The 25,203-nt window shown below is 43.2% G+C and overlaps 1 protein-coding gene across 1 annotated transcript; it reads right to left on the bottom strand.

Annotated features, from left to right (window-relative positions):
• Positions 1-204: 204 nt before the first annotated feature.
• Positions 205-4,163, bottom strand: LOC122434642 (uncharacterized protein CXorf49 homolog). The gene is made up of 6 exons (XM_043458241.1): positions 2,770-4,163; positions 1,984-2,140; positions 1,382-1,458; positions 1,066-1,111; positions 461-502; positions 205-357 (listed from the first exon to the last, which is right to left on the bottom strand). Exons 1-5 carry the CDS (start codon positions 4,033-4,035, stop codon positions 462-464), a joined length of 1,587 nt encoding a protein of 528 aa, XP_043314176.1. The 5' UTR covers positions 4,036-4,163; the 3' UTR covers positions 205-357; position 461.
• Between the last annotated feature and the right edge of the window lie 21,040 nt (positions 4,164-25,203).

Here is a 25,203-nt window from a genome sequence, read left to right as displayed (position 1 = left end):
CCGTTTCCCTGCTGGCCTGGATGGTAGCAGAGACTGACCCGGATGGGAGCAGAGGCTGACCCGGAATCCCCACCGCAGGATGCCAGAAGTACTGCTCTGCAACAGGCTCTGATATGGAGTGGCTCCCCACCAGGCCTTGCCCCACTCCCCCTACCCCTACCTCCCAGAGACAGGGTAGAGCACAGAATATGAGAAGACCTTTAATCAAAAACTGCTGTGAAACTGGGGCAGAGAGGGGGCAAAACAAGGGCAGAGGATGCCCTGGTGGAGGCAGAACGAGAGGCAACAAGCTTAGCCGCAGCTCGCCGGCCCCGGAGGTAACAGCTGCTCCTCTTGTAGGAAGATACTGGGCTCAACCTGTAAAACAGCAGAGTCAGGGAAGAGCCTCAAGCCAGGGCAGCCCACAGCCCTGCTCAACAGCCAACGTTGTGGGAAGGGGTATGCAGTGTGTAACACTCACTTCAACGGATCTGGAACTTGTCAGCCAGGTACCGCATGGAGGCTGCAACAGGGAAAGGCATGAACAGGTGGTCCAGAAAGAAAGACATAGAAGCCTGTCCCCCTGTCCCCGTGGGGAACCACTTAGCCTTGCAACCTGAAACCCACCTACCCCCAGCCCGGATGCAAAGAGCTCTGGGCCTGATCACTCCCCACTACCGGAATTAAATGTGGAGCCACTTCCTAAAAGGAAACATAATGTACCAGCAGCTCTCAAGCTCAGGGCCATGCCCAAACCATTCAAAAATTGTCTCGGAAACAATCCAACAAGACCCTTAGGGGCCACACCAGATCAACAGGGCATCTCTACAAGTCCTATCAGAAGGAGCTCTCTAGGACTCATCTGGCTGGCAGAGTATGCACGCAGTCCACGCAGTACTTTGCTACTTGTCCGCATGCCCAGCTGGACATGCACGGCAAGCTCCAGGGACAGGCTTCATAGGTTCTCCTCCCCACAGGAATGCTGATCGCTACAAGGCCCCCTGCACCTGCAGCCCACCTCACTCCAAGGGCCCACCCCGCTTCTGCACTAAGAACCCGCTGCTCTCTGTCCCTGGTTCCTCATACCAAGTTGCTCCTTAAGGTCGTCTATTTCTCTCTGTAGCACCAGACACTAGGCCAGCAGACAAAGGAGGAACAGAAATGGTTAGTATACACCTGCCTCCCCTCTCCTCCTCCTCTCCTCTTCCCTGGGTCCTCATCCCAAACCAGGTGTCTAGACTGGTAAGAGAAAGACATTCCTCAGTGGAATGGAGGTGGGCTCCCTCCCTGGGGTACGGGATGGGATGGGGCGGGGGGGGGCACACACAAGTCAGTTGCACTTGGACTCAGATCCCACCAAGGTGTTTGGGTGTGCATTCATAGGAGCCAGAAGAAACATTACCCGAGGACAGCCCTGCCTTCTGCGTGGCTGCTGCTGCCTTTTCGGTCTTGGGCCATGGTCAGTTGGTTTCTGGTCACCTGACAGGGAAAGGACACACAATCCAGCTTCCCAGGTTCCCAGTGAGGTGGAAACTGCCAAGCAGGCTCTAACGTGAGGTGAGGCAGTACCATCCTCTGCTAGCATCACGTCTCCCCTGCTCTGCCTGGGAGGCAGTGCAAACCTTCTCTCTGGGCCTGCCCCTGTATTCCTTAGGGCAGCCATTTCACCATGATGGAGGCTCTGCATTCGAGCCTCCCAGAGTGGCAGCCACAGCCAGCACCTGGGAGAGCAAATGTGGGCGAACAGCACTTCACAGAAAAGGCTATTAGCCTGCAGGTCTACGCCCAGAGTAGCTGTTGGGGCACTGCCACCAATCACCCCTGCTAAACAAATTCCACACAGAAGGTGATGGGGCCAGGTCGAGCCCTGGTGACACCCTGTTTCTCATGGGAGAAGTGGACTGGGAGCAAGGCTGAGCCCCCAGATGAGAGAGTGAGTCAGATACAGAGGTTTCTGCCCTCACCCCTGGCCTCCTCCCCCATATCAAAACCCAGGACACTCACCTGAGGGGCCAGGCCCTCTGGGCATGACTTCTCCCTTGTTCATGGCCACGGGCTCTGAGTTTCTTGAATCCTGTGTGCCTCTGATGTTGAGGTTGGCCCTGCCAGGTTCTCCATGATGCACCGATGGAGAAGATGGCCATGGCCTGTCAGTGGTAAGCTAAAAACAAGATTTCTCACTGATCTGGAGTAAGGATGTGTGTGTGTGTGTGTGTGTGTGTGTACCAGTGCATTTATATGTCTGTGTTTGTGAGAGCTCATGTGATTCAAGACAGAGCTGAGGTAGGGAATCAGAAAGAGTATTGAAAGGCTGATCTCTTTAGCACATTCTCTGTCAGTCAGCCCCAGGCCTGTAGGCATAACTGAGCTGGGGACAGCAGTGTGGCACTGAGAAAGCCTGGGGCCCCTGCAAGGAAGGTTTGGGGAAGAGCTAGGAAGTAGGATTCAAGAAAGTGATGCATCTAAACACCGAAGCTCTGTGAAGCTTTGAAGGGGTCCCCTCAAATCAATTCAGCTACCAGCTCTCCCTTCCACTCCAGCCCCAGCCTCGTGGAGGAGGCTGGAAACAGGACAAAGGTGGAGAACCGAGCTCAGCACACCCAAAGTGCTACCTTAACTTTTGTCCTTAGTGAAAGGACCCCAATCTGGCATCCTAATTATCCAGTGACCGAGGGCCACCCAATGACGACCCCTGAGGGATGGAGAGAAGGAGCACCGGGTGAAGACCTGTGTGTTGGGGAGGGTGGGAGGGGGAAGAGTGGGGAGAGAGGAGGGGTCTGGCCTACTCACTTGGCCCTTTGGGAATGGGTCTCTATTTGGGTCGTTGTCTTCTCCTGACACCGCCATTGCTGCCACCGACCCCCGGGCCCGCCTAGCCACGGGTTTCTTCCCAGCGCCGGTGTGCTCGGACTCTTCAGCTCCCCAAGGGACCAAGGCATACTTCTTGGACCTCCCGAGTAGTGGGATGCCAGAGATTGGGGGAAAGGTGGCCGGTTCCAGGGGAGTGGCCGAGATTCTCTGCCCCCAGGAAGGGAAATTTCTCCCCATGGCAGGTTTGGAGATGCCCTCAAGGGATTTCTTCTCCTGGACCCCCTTCCTCCTAGGAGTGGGCCGCTGCCTGCTGCCTGTACAGGCAGCTGCAGTAGCTGATACTACTGCCACTCCCGGGTAGCTGGGCAGGCTGCCCCCCGTCCCCCAGAGCACACTCTGCATTTTCTTAGGGGGAGAGATGTCCTCCTGCTCTGCATCGCCCTGCCTGCACTCCCTTTCCACAACCGAAATTAATCCTTGTGGAGCCGAGGACTGGCAAGTGCCTGGCACGTTAAGGAGATTCTCCCTGCCTTGGACATACAAGCGTCTGGGTGTGTTCCCAGGATCCTCAGGGCTGTTGAGCGTGGCCTGGCCTCCGTCTTTGGGATAAATGCTCACCCTCATCCACTCTATCTCACTGAACTCATCAGAGGACTTGGGGTCGGACAGCAGCCCAGATTGGCTTTCTGAGGGGGGCCACTGGTGATCCACAGCCACGTTCAACCTACTTCTAGTGCCTCTCTTAGGGTTCCCGCTGACGTGGAGAGGGCCGGCCTCAGCCTGTGCCGCTTCCCCACACCTCTGGGTGGCACTGCCTCGACTGCGGGGACGGGCCTCGAGGTCCCGCAAAGCAGACACTTCGCCGACCGCGTAGCTCTCCTGGGACAGGTAACCGCAGGTGCCCAGCACATTCAGGTCGGCCAGCTGCTGCAGGATGGCCGCCACTGACTCGTCAGCCAGCTGCAGAGCGTCCCCCTGATCGTCGGCCGGGGACCCAGGCCGGCCTTCGCAGCCCCACAGCCCTGGCCCTCCCGCTTCCAGCAGCTCCCGCTCTGACTCGAAGCCCTCAGGGTCTGGGAAGCCATCTCCGCCCTCACCCTCACAGCTTCGCAGTGCCCCAGCCTCGGGGCTAAGGCTGGGTCCCTGCGGGCCGTCGGAGCCGGCCTCAAGGCCACTGGTCTGCTCCCCATACTCTGAGCTGAAACCCGCTCCCGAAACAGACACCTCATCATCTGGGGAGCTCATGTCGCGATCTGGGTGGCCGCCGGACCCGGGGCTGCGACGATTTATCAACCGGGTCGCGGTGGCGGCGGCGGTGGTGGTCACGGCAGGTGAGGCGGGCGTCGACTGGAGCTCGCCGTCAAGCACCAGCAGCACCACACGCAGGAGATGGCCGCAAATAACGCGAGACTTTCAGCGTGCCAGAGCTGCTGCCTCCTCATTGGTCCGGTTCCTGCCAACCAGCACGTGCCTTGTTTGGCCGTCCCCTCGAGGTGTAACCAATGGAGTCGGCAGCCTCCTCTGGCTTGCTGCCAAGCCCAAGGACCATCCCGGCAGTTTGGAGTTGGTGGGTGAAGGTGAAGCTGCGAGTATACGTCTGTCAAGCCTCTCTTCCCACCTCCTCCTGTCCCACCTCTGCTTTCTGGTTAGAGTCACAGCCCTGAGCCCCGACTGTGTACAAAATGGGTGGAGCGGGAGGCAGGAGGGTACTGAGGGCGCTGGTCTCCTGGGAGCTGAGGATGAAACATCAGGATGGAGGCGCTGGGGGCCTAGCACATGCTGAAAGCATTTGCCAGCCTCCCTTCCACCACAAGTCTTATGACCCAATGGGAGAGTGGGCAGAGGAATCCCGCACTCAGTGGTGAGTGGTCGGCGTACTTCTCCCTAAGTGGCCAGAGGACAAAGGGATTGTAGTTTTGTCCTGTAACATCTGTGCCTCAACTGCTCCATCAAATGTTCTTGGCAGGCAGATTTGGGGGACAGACTGGGGTTGACCTTGCTCCCTCAGCTCTTTCTCCGATCTGAGGCAATTGAAAGAAGAGAGAATCTTAGTGTCCAGTTACAGTCGCAAAGGTGCTCATGACTGCTGATTCTTGAGATGTAAACTAAAACAACTAATCAGGTTTCACACACTAGGAAGACAACCTTCCTAGAGGTTAACCATTCTGAGAGTGGGAGAAGTTAGGAGCAAACCCCTGTGGCGGTGGTGCAAGAAATCTATTTGGGAGGTAATTTGGCAGAATCTCTTAAAAGCAACTTATACAGCAGGGACCCTGTGCCTGGCACTCAATGGTTCCTTGTGATATTCCTAGGACTATAGTACCAGTGATTGCCAGCCTCTTACAGGTGAGGAAACAGGTACTGAGAGGTTCAGTCACTGAGCCAAGGTCGTTTGACTTGTGTGGATCAGTGGTAGCATTAAAACCAAGCAATCTGACTCCAGAGCCCTTGCTTTGATCCAAATATCTTAAAACTAAAAAAAAAAAAAAAAAAGCTCCTTTTATTCTCTTCCAGCAAGTCTGCTGTCTGTCACATCCTCTATAAGTGAGGGTGTATTTCTAAGATGTCTATTTTAGTCCATTGGTCTATTTGTTAATATGGCAGTACCACACAGTTTTGATTACTGTAGCTTTGTAATATATTGAAATCAGGAAGCGTGAGTTCTCTACTTTTTTTCTTTTTCCAAATTGCTTTGCCTATTAAAGATCTCTTTAGATTCTATTTAAATTTTAGGATGAAGTTTTCTTTTTCTGTAAAACATGCCACTGAGATTTTGATAGAGTTTGCAGTGTGTCGATCGGTCTGGGTAGTATGTTGGAAGAACAGGTCCAATGGAGTGTGTGTGTGTGTGTGTGTGTGTGTTTGTGTGAAAAAGAATTGACTCATTCAGTTATAGAGGCTGGTAAAGTCCCAAGATCTAGAGGGTGAGTTGGCTAGCTAGAGACCCAGAAGAGCCAGTGGTTTAGCTCTAGTCCAGGTTAGAAGGCCTAAGAACCAAACCAATAGAGCTGATATTTCAGTTTGGGTCTCTAGGCAGTAAAAGAAGCTGATGTCCCAGTCCAAAGGCTTTCACGTAAGAGGAATTCTCTTACATGAGGAAAGTTTGCCTTTTTTGCTTTATTGAGACTACCAACTGATTAGGTAAAGCCCACCCACATTATCCTGTGGAAATCTGTTTTATCCAGTTGACTGACTTAAATGTTAATCTCATGGAAAAGCACCCTACAGAAACACCCAGAATAATGTTTGACTAAATATCTAGGCACTCTGTGGACCAGTCAAGCTGACACATAAAATTAACCATCTCAGATGGCGTGGACCTCTTAACAATATTTAGTATTCCAGTCTGTGTAGACAGATGTCTTTCCATTTATTTGTGTTTCCATTTATTTGTATTTCTTTTTAATTTCTTTCAGCAATGATTTGTAGTTTGTAGTGTACAAGTCTTTTGACTCCTTGCTTGAGTTTATTCCTCAGTATTTTATTCTTTTTTGATGCTAATGTCAATGGAATTGTTCTCTTAATTTTCTTTTCAAATTGTTCTTTGTTAGTGTGTATTGATAAAACTAATTTTGTTTCTTGTGTCCTGAAACTTTGTTGAATTTGTTTATTAGTTCTACCTGTTGTATGTGTGTGTATGAGTGTGTGAGTGCGTGTGTGTAATCTTTTGGGTTTTCCATGTACAAAATCATGCTATCTGCAAACAGAGATAATTTTATTTCTTTCTGATTTGGATGCCTTTAATTTCTTCTCCTTTCTTAAGTGCTCTGGCTATGACTTCCAGTATGTTGAATAGAAGTGGTGAGAGTGGGCTTCCTTGTCTTGTTCCTTACCTTAGAAGAAGAGACTTCAGTTTTTCACCACTGAGTATGATGTTCATTGTGGTCTTTACTTATATGGCTTTTATTGTGTTGAGATAATTTCTTTCTACTCCTAGTTCTTTGAGTGTTTTTATCATGAAAGAGTGTTCAATTTTTATGCCTCTATAGAGATGATGATGTGATTTTTGTCCTTCATTCATGTTAATGTGTTTTATTGCATTGATTAATTTTGTTAGTTAATTGTATGTTAAACTGTCCTTGCATCCAAGGGATAATCCCCATTTGACTGTATCACACAGTCCTTCTAATGTGCTGTTGAGTTCGTTTTGCTAGTATTTTGTTGAGGAGTTTTGCGTCTGCATTCATCTGGGAAACTGGCCTGTAATATTCTTTTCTTTTGGTGCCTTTAATATCAGGGTGAAATGAGTTTGAAAGTGTTACCTTTTCTTCAACATTTTTGGAATGATTTGAGAAAGATTGGTATTAATTACTTAAATGTTTGGTGGAGTTCTCCATTGAAACTATCTGTTCCTGTTTTTTTTCTGTGTGTGGGGGGGGGAGTTAGTGATTACTGACTCAATCTCATTATTGGTCTATCAGGTTTTCTATTTCTCCTTGATTCAGTTCTGGTAGATTGTGTGTTTCTAGGAATTGATTCACTTCTTCTAGGTTGTCCAGTTACTTTACAAACAATGGTTCATAATGTCCTCTTATAATCCTGTTTGTTTCTGGGGCATTGATTGTAATATCCCATCTTTTATTTCTGATTTTAGTTATTTTCATCTTTTTCTCTTAATCTATCTAAGTATTTGTCAGTTTTCTTGATCTTTTAAAAAGCAAATACACTTATGTTGATTTTTTTTTCTGTTGTCTTTTCTGTTATTTTTTTTCTCTCTGCTTTAATCTTTATTATTTTCTTCCTCTGCTGGCTTTGGTTTTCGTTTGTTCTTTTTCTAGCTCCTTGAGGTGTAAAATTATATAGTTGATTTGTGATCTTTCTTCCTTTTTAAGGTATGCATTTATAGTTATAAACTCCCAGCATTGCTTTCATTGTACCCCATAAATTTTTTCATGTTGTGTTCTCATTTTTTCTGTCTCAAGATGTTTTCTAATTTCCCCTGTGCCTTCTTTTCTGACCCATTGATTGCTTAAGTATATGTTGTTAAACTTTCATACATTTGTGGATTTTCCCATCTTCCTTGTGCTGTTGCTTTCTGGTTTCATTTACTGTGATCCGAAAAGATACTGTGTGTAGTTTCAGTTTTCTTGAAGTTGCTAAGGCTTGTTCTGTGGTTTAACATGTAGTTTATGCTGGAGAATGTTCCATTTATACAGGGGGATGTGTATTTCACTGTTGTTGGATGGATTGTTCTGCATATGTTGTTAAGTTCAATTGGTCTGTAGCCTTGTTAGGTCCTCTATTTGCTTGTTGATCTACTGTTTGGTTGTTTTTATCCATTATTGAAAGTGGGATATCAAAGTGTCTTACTGTTATTGTGTGGCAATATATTTCTCCCTTCAAATATGTCAACATTTGCTTTCTATAGTTAAGAGCTCTGAGGTTAGGTGCCTAAATTTGTGTAATTGTTATATTATGTTGATGAATTGACCCTTTTAGCATTATATAATGTCCTTTGTCACTTATTACTGTTTTTTATTTAAAATCCATCTTATCTGATATTAGTATAGCCATTCCTGCTCTCATTTTGCATGGAAAATCTATTTCCATTCTTTAATTTTCAGCCTCTGTGTGTTCTTAGACCTAAAGCGAATCTCCTGTAGACAGTGTATATGGATTCTGTTTTTTCCCTAATCATTCAGCAAATCTATGTATCTTGGGAAGTTTAATCCATTTACATTTCAGGTAATTATTGATAGGATGGACTTTACTACCAGTTTGTTAATTATTTTCCATATGTCTTGTAGCTTTTTCTGTCCCTCCTTTCATCTCTTATTGCTTTCCCTCCAATTTCGTTGATTTTCTTTTTTGTAGTGATATGTATTAACCCCCTTGTTATTTCCTTTTTTATATATTCTACAGATATTTTCCCTGTGGTTACCTTTGGAGTTATATAAAACCTCTTTAAGTTATACACTATTTTAAATGGCTGAAATCAGCTGCAGTTACATATAAAAACTGAATTCTTTCCCACCTCGCTCCCTTTTTATGGTATTAATAACATACATCTTTATATATTGTATACCCGTTAATATAGGTTTATGATTATTTTTATGTCTTTCTTATTTAATTCTATTCACCAAAACTCTCATAGTGTTTGGTCCATGTATTTGTCTTTACCAGAGAACCTTATATTTTGACATGGCTTCAGAGTGCTGTTTACCTTCCCTTTGTATCAGTTGGAAGGACTTCCTTTAGCCTATCTTGTGGAGCAGGTCTAGTGGTAAAGAACTCCATCAGCTTTTGCTCATCTGGGAATGTTTCCAGTCTTGTGGAAGTGGGGCCCAGGATCTGAGACGTCTGTGCAAGTGCAGTATTGGACGGTTGTGTGGGTGAGGTTATCTTCCTTTCATCACTCTCTGTCTCTGCCTCTCTTCCTGTATTCTCTTGCATGATAAGACTTTCTATGTAGAAAGAGTAAAATGCACATACGAACTTAAAACTAACCTAACTGCCCTAAACTACAGTTTTGGTTGGCACAGAACTCACTTTCTGAAGAAGCACATACAACTGTTTGACCAAATGTTTCATCACCACATACCTAAGAGTAACAACTTTTCAACCTGCCATAGCTTTACCATTATGGCTCCAAGTCCAATCCTTCCTATTCAGCCAATTCTAAAACTTTAGATTCTGTAACTTACAGCTTGCACTTTGAGGTGCCAAATTCTAAATCAATTAGAATCTGAATTAAGCTCCAGTAACAGGGACTCCAAAAACAGTAGCTTAAACAAATTAAGTAAAAAATTTTTTTCTATTTAAGGAAAAGCCTGAAGATGGGCAGTCAAAGGCTGAAATAGTACTTCATGATGTTTTCAGAAATTCAGACTCCTTTTGTATTTCTGCTCAATGTGAGAATGATCATTTATTTAGCCTTCACAAGATGGCTGCCTGAGCTTCATCTTTCACATCTGTCTTCAAGGCAGCAGAGAGGAAGAGAAGGTAAAGAACAAAAGGAGATGGGTCAACTGATTCAGCTCTCCCATTCATGTTTCTTTGCCATAAAATATATTTGTATCAGCGTTTAGGTACCTTTAGGTAGGAAAGATGATACTCTGATTTCATTGCTAGTTTCAGCAGAGTATACTTTCAAAGAATGATATATCCAGTGTGGAGTTGGCAGTGGTACATCAAAACAGATGTTGAACAAAGAGCACTCAATCTGCAAAGAGATTTATAATAATAATTTAAAGCTTCATGATCTAGGATCATTCCAATTTAAAACACTGTGAAATGAGACCATCATGAAAATAAAGTCAACTTCTGATGGTAAGAAAAGGAATATAGGGCAAGAAGAAAACTAGAATTTGTTAAGAGTACGAGCTTTCCATAAGATAGATATTATTCTTCGGTGGGAAACCTTGCAGATACAAAATAAAATCCAAATATTTGGTCATGTAATACAAATTTTACCTGAAATAAAGCCAAAGCCATAGATTCTGGTTCTGGCTTGTCAGCTATTCCCTGCACTAACTTATCTGCAGAAGCATCTGGCCAGTTTGTACCTAGTGACCCTTTATGCATGCTAATGGGGTTCAGGTAAAATGAACCTGTGTACAGAGCATTCTCCACCCTGGGGGAGTTATCAGTATACAATAGGAGTTCATGTTGGTCCTTTAATGGACCGGAACCTGGTGGTCTGCAGTCGACGATGAGAAAATGAAAGAAGGAAAGAGGCTAATAGTCCCTGGGTTACGCAGCTGGCTCTCGCGTTTCAGGGAATCAGCCAGAAATAGAGAGATAAAGAGAAAGAGAGGAAGACCAAGAAAGAAAGGAAGAAAGAAAGACTCGGGGACCCAAGCTCTGATGGAGCAAAGGTGTTTTATTTTTTATTTTTTATTTGTTTTTTTAATTAGTTGGAGGCTAATTACTTCACAACATTTCAGTGGGTTTTGTCATACATTGACATGAATCAGCCATGGAGTTACACGTATTCCCCATCCCGATCCCCCCTCCCACCTCCCTCTCCACCCGATTCCTCTGGGTCTTCCCAGTGCACCAGGCCCGAGCACTTGTCTCATGCATCCCACCTGGGCTGGTGATCTTTAGCAAAGGTGTTTTAATCAACATGGTGTGGGCATATATACTGTCTTACAAGGTAGTTATTCTCAGCAAAGATAAAGATTAAAATTCCAGACTTACAAAACATAAGTCGATCCTTATCAAAGAGAGAGAGTCGTAAACAATCACTTTTACCATATGGTTCATAAAAAGGAAGACGGTACTTATCCCGTATTGAAAAACTGATGAAGGACGTGCCTGGATTCCTCACCCCTGGAAAGGTGTGCCTTTCCTCTTAATCCCTGAATATTCAGGTCCTTATTAGGACCAGAGGCTTCCAGATCCAAAACAGCACACAGGAAGCCTCCTGTTAAATGCTTCCTGACAAGTTCATATTTTGTTTCCTTATAGTAATTCAAATGTACTTCCTGCTGTGATTTTTATTTTGCAAAATGAATCTGTGTCCTCTACTTACATTTAACAACAACAACAACAATAATAATAGTAAAAACTCTAGCTTTAAGGAGCTGACATATACCACTCAAGATGTGGGACATACTGAGGTCACATTGCTTTCTGAGGACTCTACCCCAAAGCTCTATGTACTCACTTCTAATTATGTCTCACTGGCCAGAATTTAGTCGTGTGCTTATACCTCTCTGAGGAAGCCTGGGAAATGTAGCTTTTTAGCCTGCACATATTGCTGCTCCCAACAAAATCAGAGTTTGTTAACAAGGAAGAAGGAAAGAAAAGATCTCATGGGGGCAACTCTAACTAGTTGGGACAGAAAGGAATTTATCCCTCGCAGAATTGTTAGAAGGGCTATAGAAGAAGCTCTAGGCAAAACTCTCAGAAACATTGCTGCTTAATTGGTCTGACTAACCTCAGAAACACTGCCTCTATTGCCATCCATGCCAGGGAAACCATGACCTCTGCCCAGCAGTGTCTTCATGTTACTTGCAAATCAAAGCCTTCTGCAGAAATACCTTAAAGGTGAGAACCACATCACAGGCTTGCAATGGGTGTTGGGAAATGTAGATTAAGAAAATTATCTGAAGAAGATGGGATTCATAGTAGTGGTGAGTGAGCATATTTCATTGATTCTAAGACAGGCCTTTTGTTTGTTTGTTTTGTTTACATTTTCATGTTTCTAAAATGAGCATAGTTTTGACAGTGCCAGCTGTTAGTGATCTGCCAGTTTATGATGTAGTTTTCATTACTTATACGTACATGAAACCCTCTTAGAAAGCATCTCCACTGACAGGGTGCAGATGGGGGTCTCAGTAGTTTGGAAGGAAATCCTGGACCCAACAGTGAAGCACTCTTTATAAATGTTGCCCCACCAAAGACTTGCATGTGGTGCAAAGCTAGCAACACTGATAATTCTGAGTTGAAAGGGACTAATAAAATTCTACTAAATAGAAAGAACTCCTGGAACTGTTATAATTTTTTTAAATTTTTTGTGTATTTCTAAGAGATTTGCCAAATAATTGTAAATGATATGCTTCAAGAAGAACACGATAGGAACATCTAAATGATAAGGGATTGACTCATTTGTAGGACGCTCAGGAATTGAGCCTGAGGAAATCATTTAAAAGAAAAAAACTTCTCTGTGTATAAAGAAGTTTGCTCACAGCAGTGTTGTTTATAAGGCCAAAAATCCCTGATAGATACTTATATTTTCATCACAAAAGCTACTAACATCTGTTGAAAATTTACTATGTTCCAAGCCCTCTACATACATTATGTCATTTGATTCTCACAACAGCCATGTGAAGTAGACACTAATCTTATCCCTATTTCATATACGAGACACAAGCCCGTGATAACTTGTCCAAAGTCAAACAGCTAGTAGGTGGTGGAATCAGGATTTAAACTCTGGTCCCGGGGTTACAAATCTGTGTTATGCAGCTGTTAGAAAAAGAAGTATGTTGCAATAAAAATAATATACTGCACTGTTCTAAGCAAGATCTCATGAAATCTGAAAGTATCTAAAAATGCGGCATTAAAACATCAATGTACAGAATAGGTTTCAGGCAACCAGTAGGTCCAATGGCTCTGGATCTTTCTTGGCTGATGGAACTTGTGTTAGTCTGTTCAAGCTGCCAAAACCAAATACCACAGGCTGGATGGCTTAAACAAAGAAAATTATTTTCTCACAGTTTGGGATACTAGAAGTCCAAGATCAAGGTTCCAGGTAGTTCAACTCATGGTGAAAGCACTCCTCTTGTATTGTAGTTCACCACCTTCTCTCTGTTTCTTCACATAACATTTCCTGTGGGTATGTATGGAGAAAGAGAGAGAGAGAGAGAGAGAGAGAGAGAGAGATCTCTGGTATCTCTTCCTCTTATAAGGATATCAGATCCTATGGGATTAGGACTCCACTCTTACAACCTCTGTGTGTGCTGTGCTTGGTTGCCCAGTCATGTGTGACACTTGGCACCCCATGAACGATGGCCCACCAGGCTGCTCTGTCCATGGGAATTCTCCAGGCAAGAATACTGGTGTGGGTTGCCATGCCCTCCTCCAGGGGATCTTCCCATCACAGGGGTCGAACCCAGGTGTCCCGCATTGCAGGCAGATTCTTTACCATCTAGACACAATGGAAGTCCAAGAATACTAGGGTAGGTAGCCTATCCCTCCTCCAGGGGAACTTCCCGACCCAGGAATCTAACTGGGGTCTTCTACATTGCAGGCAGATTCTTTACCAGGTCCCGTAACTAACCCTAATTACCTCTCTAAACTCTCCATCTCCAAATTTAGTCACATTGAGGGTCAGGGCTTTAAGATAGGAATTTGGGGGCAACACAATTCAGTCAATGATAGGACTCCTTTGAGAATCTAATGAAAGCTCTTTACACCCTCCAAGAAGACTGCATACATTGACCCCCACAACTTTGCACACGATTTCAGGACATTCTTGGAACCCAGGTTGAGAGCCACTGTTCTAGGTCACCTTCCTCTTTTCCCAGATGGAGAAACGGACGTTCAGAAAGTGGAAGTGCTTTTCAGCAGGTTAGGAGAGAGGTAGGTCTCCTGATTCCTCATCAAGTGCTTGCCCTACCTTACTCTGCCTTGTGTTAGGCCTGTTAGGTTAACAATCCACAGTGACCACGAAACACTAGAGATTCTGTGGATGCAGTGAAGGGGAGTGCTTCACCTGGGATGCCCAAGTGAGTGAACAAGGCTCTAACTATAACTGACAGTAAATGGGCCAGATTTCATTGTTTCAAGTGGTCGCGAGTTTGGGAAATAGCTGCACCAACTTCAACATACATCCACAAGAGATCTGATTGTGAAGAGATGGAGGTGCTTCTGTTCTAACTAATGACAAAGTGGGAACTGAAGGGGTATGGTTGAATTGTCTTCTGGCCTTGACATGACACTGTCCCTCTACTCTCAGATTCCTCATTTGTACACCTCTCAGGAGGAGACCCATTAGATTTCTGCATCAGATTATCTAGCCCTAATATTTTGTATGTCTGATTCTGGGGCAGGAACCATGTGGGAAAGATCTGTTGAGGCGTTTGGGTCCTAGAATTATGGGCAAACATTTTTTTTCAAAACATCTTCTGACGGTGTCCTAGAATTAGCAATAAAGCAAATGTCATTTAAAGAGATGAAAAATCCATAAGAAGAATCTGAGAAGACCCTCTACATACTCAGTCATTTAAAGTAAAGTCTCGACATAAATGTTTACTCAATGTTTGCTTCAGGCCCATCCTTAAAAAGGGAGGTGAAGTATGATAGCTGGAATTTTAAACAACAGGGTTAGAAGATGGAACAGTATTTTTAATAGGAAATGTTATTTTCTTCTTAGGCAGAGATGTGGCCCCAGAGAATGATTTTGTTTCATTTCATCAATCAAAGAGATTTGAAAAAAATGGCATTCTTCCTATTGGCCTTATCAATGCCACAATCCAGAGTGGAGCCTTCACTTGGACCACAAGACTAGAAACAAAAGGAGGCGCACTCACTGTGGGGTGGAGGCTATCATTTCAGGAAAATTCTTCCAGTTTTGCTCCCTACAAAGAACAAGGGAAGGGCTTGAAGTGTTGTGCACGCCCACCTACCGCTTCTGTGCCAGTGGAAGGTGGGAGCTCACCCAGTCTAGCACATCAATGGTCTCAGTTTCTGTCTGAGGAGAAAGAGGAAGAAAAGAGCTGCTGCTGCGGGGAGCAGGGGTGAAGGTAGGTGTTAAGATAGAAGTGCCAAACGGGCAAGGGAGATGCAGCCCATCCAACCACCAGCACCATCACCATCACCACCATATTGGCTCAAATAAGCCCCTCAGTCTCAGGGGTTAATACGCTAATGACAAAGAACAGGAAGAACTCCGAAGGCAAGGCATCTGGCCCTTCCCAACAAACAGCCTTAAATGATACTGCCCTCGGCTGGTCAAATAGGTATGTTGCAATGCAGGCACAGGAAGCCTGTGACAAAATTCAACATCCATTTATGATAAAAACTCTCCAGAAAGCAAGAATAGAAGGAACATACCTCAACATAATAAAACCTATATATGACAAACCCACAGCAAACATTATCCTCAATGGTGAAACATTGAAAGCATTTCCCCTAAAATCAGGAAGAAGACAAGGGTGCCCACTCTCACCACTACTATCCAACATAGTTTTGGAAGTTTTGGCCACAGCAATCAGAGCAGAAAAAGAAATAAAAGGAATCCAGATAGGAAAAGAAGTGAAACTCTCACTGTTTGCAGATGACATGATCCTCTACATAGAAAACCCTAAAGACTCTATCAGAAAATTACTAGAGCAAATCAATGAATATAGTAAAGTTGCAGGATATAAAATTAACATACTCTGTATTTTTGGCCTTCATTTCTTTTTCACAGGTTCTTGGTGCTCCACCTCTGAGAGGAAGTGGATGGGAACGGAGAAGTCTCTGAAAATTGCAACCAAATACAACACCTCTGTGGGTTTCAGCACAAATTCACAATTAAATTCTGAGTTAAAATGTACTACCCAAATATGGAATATTTATTAAAAATTGAGATTGATATTATAATTACATAAGCATCACTTTCTTATTTTTAGCAAACAGCTATGAGTTCTTGAAAACAAAGCTATTAATATAAATGATATAAAATTACTAATCTATATGTTACAAACAAAGAAAGTAACATTGGTTCTACTTCTGGTTAGAACATAATTACAATGTGCTTATACTGGGATGTTATTTCCCTTAGCATTATCTTTTTCTCCAATTATACTGAAATGTAACATGGACAGAGAAGAAGTTGCAATATATACGTGGAGTGTAATAATTGATTATCAATTATATACCCCCAAGTCACAGAAGAGGATAGTGTTGGCTTTCCCTAAGACTTCTGAAGTTTCCCTGTCTTATATTAGCCCCATTCCTTCTTCAAGGAGAATATCCACACTCTTAATTTTGTGCCATCCTTTCTTCCCTTTTCCTCAAAGTTTTGTATTGTATATATATCTTTAAATGATATGAGTTAGTGATGACAGCTATTTACAGCTATATGAGTGAAATTATTAAATGTATCTGTTTAATTTCTTACTTTTTCAGTGTTAAATTTGTAAGTTTCATGCTTATTCTGTATAGTTCTACTTTGTATACTTTTGCTGATGGAATTATATTTATTCATATGAAGATGATCTCCCAGAATATTGGGCTTTGATGGTCAGCACGACTTACTTTTGGGAGGGCCAGAGGGCCGTAGGAAATAGACACCGCTCTTAAAGGGGACATACAACATCTCACATGCTCCAGGACCCAAGGCTGAAGCAATAATTTGAAAGGAGCCTGGGCCAGAGGCAGCTGCCGATCTTGGAGAGCCTCCCAGAGAGGCAAGAGGCAGTTGGACTCACCCTGGGGACATACACACTGGAAGCAGCCATTTTGCAGAGCTCCTTCTACCACATGGTCACTGGTGCTAACAAGTGCCATTTTGGAATCCTCCCTTAGCTTATTAGCACCTGTGCTCAGACCTACCAGTCAGCCTGTAGGCAGTAATACTAGGGCAGGCCAAGCTACTAGCCAGGCAGAGACACAGCCCCACCCACAAGCAAGCCTGCTGCCTTAAGAGTCCCTGGAGCTGGACCTGGCAATCAGAGGCCCTGACATACCACACTGGCCCTATACACCAGTAAGAAGGCATTAAGCCAAGACTCCAGGGTCCTGCAGTCAGAGACCCCGGGACCTAGTTCCTGCCCACAGCAGGTCATCACTAGCCCCAGGACCAGTTTTGCCCATCAGTGGGTAGGCAACAGCCCTAGTACACCCTGGACCACAGCCCCAACCAAAAGTGGCCCAAAACACCAACTCCTGGACCACTCCAGGGCCCTGAAGCCAGAGAACCCAAGAACCAGCTCCACCCACCAGCAGGCAGACAACAGCAACCACAGTAACTCCCGCCTTTCAGTCTGCCATACCCAGAAAAAGGCCACCCACCAGCAGGGCCACACCAGCACCAGGAGCCACTGAGTTCCAGCAAAGTGTACCAGAAAGTAGACACCAGGTCTGGGACACTTTGGAGCTCTCAGCCAGCAGCTCTGGAATCTGGCCCCACATAACAGTGTGTGGACACCCGCTATGGGACTTCTAGGACCCCACCGCCAGCCATGTTAGGAACTGTCCCCACCCAACAGTGAACTGTGACCAGCTCTGGGACCCCAGGGCCCTGCAGCTAGAGACCCAGGAACAGAAACAGATCTCTACACACTAGTGAGCTGGCACTAGCCCCAGGACACCCTGGACCCCAAACTCAGTCAACGGCAGGACAAACCAGCCTCACGATACCTTGGCCTCTCAGCCAGCTGCCTCCAGAAACAGCCACACTCACCAGCGGGACAAGCAAAGGTTTGGGATACCTAGGACCCCGTAGCTAGCCCTATGAAACAATAGGCCTATGCTAGATCTGGGATTCCCAAGCTTCCACCTATTCACAAGAGAAACAGGCTCAGAAATCCCTCAGGGACACAGAGCCAGCAGTACCATGGCCCCACCGCACTCATAAGTGACTGGCAGACTCCACCCAAAGCAGCGCCTGGCAAGCAGTCAGACCGGAGGCTAACTAGCCCTATGAGACTATGCCTCACATATGGGGCATCCCTAGAGCATATAGCTCTGGTGACCAGAGGGGAGTGCACCGCAGAGATGCATGGGACGTCTCCTACAAAAGGCCATTCTTCCAAGATTGGTAGATGTAATCAACCCACTCAGCACATAGGATTAAAAATGCAAATTAGATAAAATGGGGAAACAGAGGAATATGTTCAAAACAAAGGAGCAAGGTAAAACCCCACAAGAAGCACTAAGTGAAGTGGAGGTAGGCACTCTACTTGAGAAAGCATTCAGGGTAGGGATCATAAACCGGATCAAAAAACTCAGGGCAAGATTGGATGCACAGGGAAAGGAGTTACAAGTTTTTAACAGAGAATTGAAACTCTAAGACAAGAAACTCTAAAATTCTTAGAGGAAAACAGGCAGAATATTCTATGACATAAATCACAGCAAGATTCTCTATGACACACCACCTAGAGTAATGGAAATAAAAATAAACAGTGGGATCTAACCAAACTTAAAAGCTTTAGCACAGTAAAGGAAATGATAAACAAGGTGAAAATACAACCCTCAGAACGGGAGAAAATAACAGGAAATTAAACAGCTGACAAAGAAGTAATCTTCAAAAGATACAAGCAGCTCATGAAGCTCAACACCAGAAAAACAGAAAACTCAATCAAAGACTTGGCAAAGTATCTAAATAGACATTTATGCAAAGAAGACACAGAAGGCTAATAAACAGATGAAAGATGCTCAACATCACTCATTATTAGAGACATGTAAATCAAAACTATAATGAGGTATCACCTCACACCAGTCAGAGTGGTCATCATCAAAAAGTTACAAACAATAAATGCTGGAGGGGATGTGGAGGAAAGGGAACCCTCCTGCACTGTTGGTGGGAATGTACATTGATACAGTCAGTATGGAGAACAGTATGGAGAGTCCTTAAAAAAAAAAAAAAAAAACCAACGAATTAGGAATAAAACTACCACGAGACCCAGCAATCCGGCTACTGGGCATATACCATAAGGGAACCATAATGGAAAAAGACGCATGAATGGATAAAGAAGTTGTGGTACATATATACAATCGAATGTTACTCAGCTGGAAAAAGGAATGCATTTAAGTCAGTTCTATTGAGGTGGATGAGCCTAGAGCCTATTATACAGAATGAAGTAAGTCAGAAAGAGAAAAACAAATATCGGATATTAATGCATACACATGGAATCTAGAAAGATGGTACTGATGAACATAGTTGCAGGGATGAAATGGAGACACAGACATAGAGAACAGATTTGTGGACACAGTGGGGGAAGGAGTGGGTGGAACAAATGGAGAGAGTAGCATTGAAACACATACATTACCTTATATAAAACAGATAGCCAGTGGGAATTTGTTGTCTGACACAGGGAGCTCAAACCTGGTGCTCTGTGACAACCCAGATGGGTGGGATGGGGTGGGAGCTGGGACGGAGGTTCAAGAGGAGGGTACAAAAAACAGAGGAAAGGGACATATATATAGCTATGGCTGATTCCTGTTGATATATGTCAGAAACCAACATAATATCTTAAAGCACTTATCCTCCAGTTAAAAATAATCAATAAAATAGTTTAAAGAAAACCAAAAATAAAAAATCTATAGGAGAACCAAACCGAGCTGAAGAGTACAATAAGTGAAATGAAAAATACACTTCAATGGAAGGTGAGATGATACAGAGGGATGGATCAATAAGCTGGGAGACAGAATAGTGGAAATCACTGAAGCTGAACAGAAAAAAGAAAGAATAAAAAGAAAAGAGGACGGTTTCAGAGACCTCTGGGACCACATCAAGTATAGAAACATTTGAATTCTAGGGGTCCCAGGAGGGGAAAAAGAGAGAAAGGGGCAGAGAGTACATTTGAAGACATACTAGCTGAACACTTTGCTAACCTGGGAAAAGAAATGGGCATCCTGGAACCCAGAGTCCCAAACAAAAAGAAGACCACACCATGACACATTGCAATTAGAATGGCAAAAATTAAAGCTAAAGAGGCGATATTAAAAGCAGCAAGGGAAACAAACAAGGGACTTTTCGGCAGAAACTCTGCATGCCAGAAGGGAGTGGCACGATATATTTAAAATAATAAAGGGAAAAACCTACAACCAGAAGATACTACTGGTAATCTGTCATTTCTTCAAATCTGTCATCCAGATTTGAAGGAGATCAAAAGTTTTACAGACAGGCAAAAGCTAAGAGTTCAGCATCATCAAACCAGCTTTACAGGAAATGTTAAGGGGACTTCTCCGAGCAAAAAGGAAAAGACACAATTAGAAATATGAAAATGATGAAAGGAGTAAGTTCACTGATAAAGGCAAATATACAGTTTACAAAGCTGTATCAATGACTTACAAAGCTAGTGGGAAGGTTATAAGACAAAAGTAGTAAAATCATCTATATCCACAATATGCAGTTAATGCATTATTGTTGCTTATTTGCTAAGTCATGTCCGACTCTTTGAGATCCCGTGGACTGTAACCTGCCAGGCTCCTTTGTCCATGGGATTCTCCGGGGAAGAATAGTGGAGTGGGTTGCCATTTCCTTCTCCAGGGGATCTTCCTGAACCGGGGATCGAACTCCCATCTCCAGCACTGAGCCACCAGGGAAACCCCTTAGTTAAGGAACATACAGGGGAAGAAAAAGGGAAAATATGATGTCAGAAACAGTAAACATGAGGAAAGGAGTAAAAATGTCGGGATGTGAAAATGTGTTTACACTTAAGAGGTCAGCAACTTAAAGTATTCAGATACAGAAAGAGTTATGCACAGTGTAGGAAATATAGCCAATAACTGTGTACTATCTTGCATGGTGGCACATTATGACTAGAATTATAGTGCTGACCATTTTGAAATATAGAGAAATAGTAAATCACTATGTCGTGTACCAGGGGCTGACATAGTGTTGTATGTCAATTACACTTCAAAAACAACCAAACAAGCAAAGAAACAAAGATTCACAGAAAAAGATTTCAGATTTGCACTTACCAAAGGGTAGGTGTGGGGGCGGGGACAGGGGTGGGCAGAAGGGACACACTTCCAGTTATTAGATAAAGAAGTACGAGGGATGTAATGTATAACATGATAAATGCAATTAACATTGCTGTATGTTTTATATGAAAGTTGTTAAGAGAATAAATCCCAAGTGTTCTCATCACATGAAAAATATTTCTTTATTTTTAATTTTCTATCTATATGAGAAGATGCATGTTTACTAAACTTATTGTGATAATCATTTCGTGATGTATGTATGCCAAATCATTATGCTGTACACTTTAATACATATAGTGCTGTATGTCAAGTATATCTGAATAGAATTGGAAGAATCATAAGAAAATCCTGAAGCCATAAATTCAGAAGGACAGGACATCACCTATGCAATATTCCTGCCGAAACCTTTAACCTGAATGGAATCAGGAAGCAGCAATCAGACAAATTCCACTGGAGAAACGTTCCGAAAACCACCTGGACTGGATCTTTAAAAATTTCAATATCATGCAAGGTCCCCCCCAAAAAATCTAGGAAAATGTTACAGTTTAAAGGACACTAAAGACACTGATAACCAAATGCACTACATAGCCTTTATTTGGAAGCAAAGTTTATTTTAGAGTTCAGGTATGAAAACACTATTGGGACAATCAGACATTTTGAATGAGGATCATATAGTAAGTTAATTATATTGTCTCAAAGTTAAATTTCCTGAGTATGATAATTGGGTTAAGATTTGAGGCAGACTAATCTTTCTCTGAAGAGATACATACTGAAGTATTGAAAGAAGAAACACTGCAACGTCTTAAAGTAACTCCAATGATTCAACAAAGCAGAGACAGAAACAGAATATGGGAAATTTGACAAAAATTAATAATGGATCAGTCAAGGTGAAGGATGTTTGGGTGTTCTGTGTTATTTTCTTGCAACTACTGTATGTAGGAGAAATGTTAATATTTCCAAAAATAGAATTTGAGAGGAAAGAGGACACTATGAGTCATTTTATTCTAATTAGCTTGAAAACTTAGGCAAATTGACCAGTTTTAATTTTATTTATTTAATTATTTTACTTTTTATGTGGCCAAACAGAGAAGATATTTTTATTCATCAAAAATATTTAAAATTGACAATTTAAAACAGAACAATGATAATGTGCTTAGAGTTTATAATGTGCATAGATGTAAAATGTATGACAATCAGGGGTGTGTGTGTGTGTGTTTGTGTGTGTGTGTGTGTGTGTGTATACACACAGAGTGAGAGAGAGACAGAGAGAGAGACAGAGGGACAGAGAGGCAGAGAGAGAGAGAGAGAGAGAGTTGCATGACCTGTTTGCATATTTTGGAAAGCAATCCCTTCTTGGTTGCTTCATTTGCAAATATTTTCTCTGATTCTGAGGGAGGTCATTCATCTTGTTTATAGTTTCCTTTGCTGTGCAAAAGCTTTTAATTTTAATTATGTCTTGTTTGTTTATTTTTGTTTTTATTTTCATTACTCTAGGAGGTGAATGAAAAAACATATTGCTGCGATTTATGTCAAAGCGTGTTCTGCCTGTGTTTTCCTCTAAGACTTTTATAGTATCTGGTGTTCCAATTAGGTCGTTAACCCATTTTGAGTTTATTTCTTTGTATGATATTAGGGAATGTTTTAATTTCATTCTTTTGCATGTAGCCATACTGCTTTCCCAGCACCACCTCTTGCAGAGAGTGCCTTTCCTCTTCTGTACATTCTTGCCTCCTTTGTCATAGATTAATTGACCATAGGTGCATGGGCTTATTTCTGGACTTTCTATCCTGTTTCATTGATCAATATTTCTGTTTTTGTGCCAGTACCACACTGTTTTGGTGACTGTACCTTTGTAGTATACTCTGAAGCCCTGGAGCATGATTCCTCCAGCTCCATTTTTCTCCCTTAAGATTTCTTTGTGGATAAGGAAGCTGTGGTACATATACACCATGGAATATTACTCAGCCATTAAAAAGAATTCATTTGAATCAGTTCTAATGAGATGGATGAAACTGGAGCCCATTATACAGAGTGAAGTAAGCCAGAAAGATAAAGAACATTACAGCATACTAACACATATATATGGAATTTAGAAAGATGGTAATGATAACCCTATATGCAAAACAGAAAAAGAGACACAGAAGTACAGAACAGACTTTTGAACTCTGTGGGAGAAGGTGAGGGTGGGATGTTTCGAAAGAACAGCATGTATACTATCTATGGTGAAACAGATCACCAGCCCAGGTGGGATGCATGAGACAAGTGCTCGGGCCTGGTGCACTGGGAAGACCCAGAGGAATCGGGTGGAGAGGGAGGTGGGAGGGGGGATCGGGATGGGGAATACGTGTAACTCTATGGCTGATTCATATCAATGTATGACAAAACCCACTGAAATGTTGTGAAGTAATTAGCCTCCAACTAATTAAAAAAAAAAAAAAAAAAAAGATTTCTTTGGCTATTCATGGTCTTTTGTGTCTCCCTACAAATTTTGAGGTTTTTTGGTTCTAGTTCTGTGAATGATACCATTGGTAATTTGATAAGGATTGCATTGGATCAGTAATTGCATTGGGTAGTGTAGTCATTTTGACAGTTTTGATTCTTCCAATCCAAGTGGAGCGGCAGCAGTGAGCAGTGGCTTGAGTGAGATCTTAGTTCCCTGCCCAGGAATTTAACACGGCTACCCTGGATGAAAACCAGGAACCCTACCCACTAGACTGAAAATGGCTAGAGGCTAGAAGCAAGTTTTCCCTAGCTCTTTCCCCATTGAAAAATGCGTTTCTCAAGGAAGTAAAAACTTTAAGTCAGTTCAGCCACTTAGTCGTGTCCGACTCTTTGTGACCCCATGGACTGTATCATGCCAGGCTTCCCTGTCCACCACCAACTCCCAGAGCTTACTCAAACTCATGTCCATCGAGTCAGTGATACCATCCAACCATCTCATGCTCTGTCGTCCCCTTCTCCTCCTGCCTTCAATCTTTCCCAGCATCAAAGTCTTTCCCGATGAGTCCGTTTCTTCGCATCAGGTGGTCAAAGTATTGGAGCTTTGGTTCCAGCATCAGTCCTTCCAACGAATATTCAGGACTGATTTTCTTTAGGATGGACTGGTTTGATCTCCCTGCAGCCCAAGGGACTCTCAAGAGTCTTCTCCAACACCACAGTTCAAAAGCATCAATTCTTCGGTGCTCAGCTTTCTTTATAGTCCACCTCTCACATCCATACATGACTACTGGATAGTCACATAGCTTTGACTAGATGGACCTTTATCAACAAAGTAATGTCTCTGCTTTTTAATATGCTGTCTAGCTTAGTCACAACTTTTCTTCCAAGGAGTAAGTGTCTTTTAATTTCAAGGCTGCAGTCACCATCTGCAGTGATTTTGGAACCCAAGAAAATAAAGTTTGTCACTGTTTCCATTGTAAAAACAGGTACAAAGCTTATTGTTAGTTATACAGCACAACAAGTGGGAGAGCACACAGAGAAACAGTTTGTTTAGTTAAGACAGAGCAAGGCAAAGGAGAGAAGGAAAGATATAACCATCTGAACGCAGAGTTCCAAAGAAGAGCAAGGAGAGATAAGAAAGCCTTCCTAAGTGATCAATGCAAAGAAAGAGAGGAAAACAATAGTAAAGTCTAGAGATCTTTTTGAGAAAATTAGAGATACCAAGGTAACATTTCATGCAAAGATGGGCATAATAAAGGACAGAAACGGTATGGACCTAACAGAACCAGAAGATATTCAGAAGAAGTGGTGAGAATACACAGAAGAACTATACAAAAAAGATCTTAATGACCTGGAAAACCACGATGGTGTGATCACTCACCTAGAGCCAGACATCCTGGAGTGTGAAGGCAAGTGGGCCTTAGGAAGCATGACTATGAACAAAGCTAGTGGAGGTTACAGAATTCCAGTCGAGCTATTTCAAATCCTAAAAGATGATGCTGTGAAAGTGCTGCACTCAATATGCCAGCAATTTTTTAAAACTCAGCTGTGACCACAGCACTGGAAAAAGTCAGTTTTTATCCCAATCCCAAAGAAAGGCAGTGCCAAAGAATGTTCAAACTACTGCACAATCACACTCATCTCACACGATAGCAAAGTAATGGTCAAAATTCTCCAAGCAGGGCTTCAACAGCCCCAAAGAAAGGCAATGCCGAAGACTGATCAAACTACTGCACAATTGCACTTATCTCACACAATAGCAAAGTAATGCTCAAAATTCTCCAAGCAAGGCTTCAACAGTACATGAACCAAGAACTTCCAGATGTTCAAGCTGGATTTAGAAAAGGCAAAGGAGCCAGAGAGCAAGTTGCCAACATCTGTTGGATCATC

The sequence above is a fragment of the Cervus canadensis genome, chromosome X (assembly GCF_019320065.1).
Source record: "Cervus canadensis isolate Bull #8, Minnesota chromosome X, ASM1932006v1, whole genome shotgun sequence".
Classification (NCBI taxonomy): Eukaryota; Metazoa; Chordata; class Mammalia; order Artiodactyla; family Cervidae; genus Cervus; species Cervus canadensis.
The sequence above is the reverse complement of the archived record's forward strand: the minus strand, read 5'-3'. Positions and strand labels throughout refer to the sequence as shown.

Bases quoted from the DNA above. Each gene is read 5' to 3' on its own strand.
- LOC122434642 (XM_043458241.1), bottom strand. From the start codon at position 4,035: ATGAGCTCCCCAGATGATGAGGTGTCTGTTTCGGGAGCGGGTTTCAGC. The intron at 1,459-1,983 runs GTGAGTGTCCTG...TTTCCCTGTCAG, and splicing joins CAGAGGGCCTGGCCCCTCAG to GTGACCAGAAACCAACTGAC. The intron at 503-1,065 runs GTATGAGGAACC...TCCCTGTTGCAG, and splicing joins CGACCTTAAGGAGCAACTTG to CCTCCATGCGGTACCTGGCT.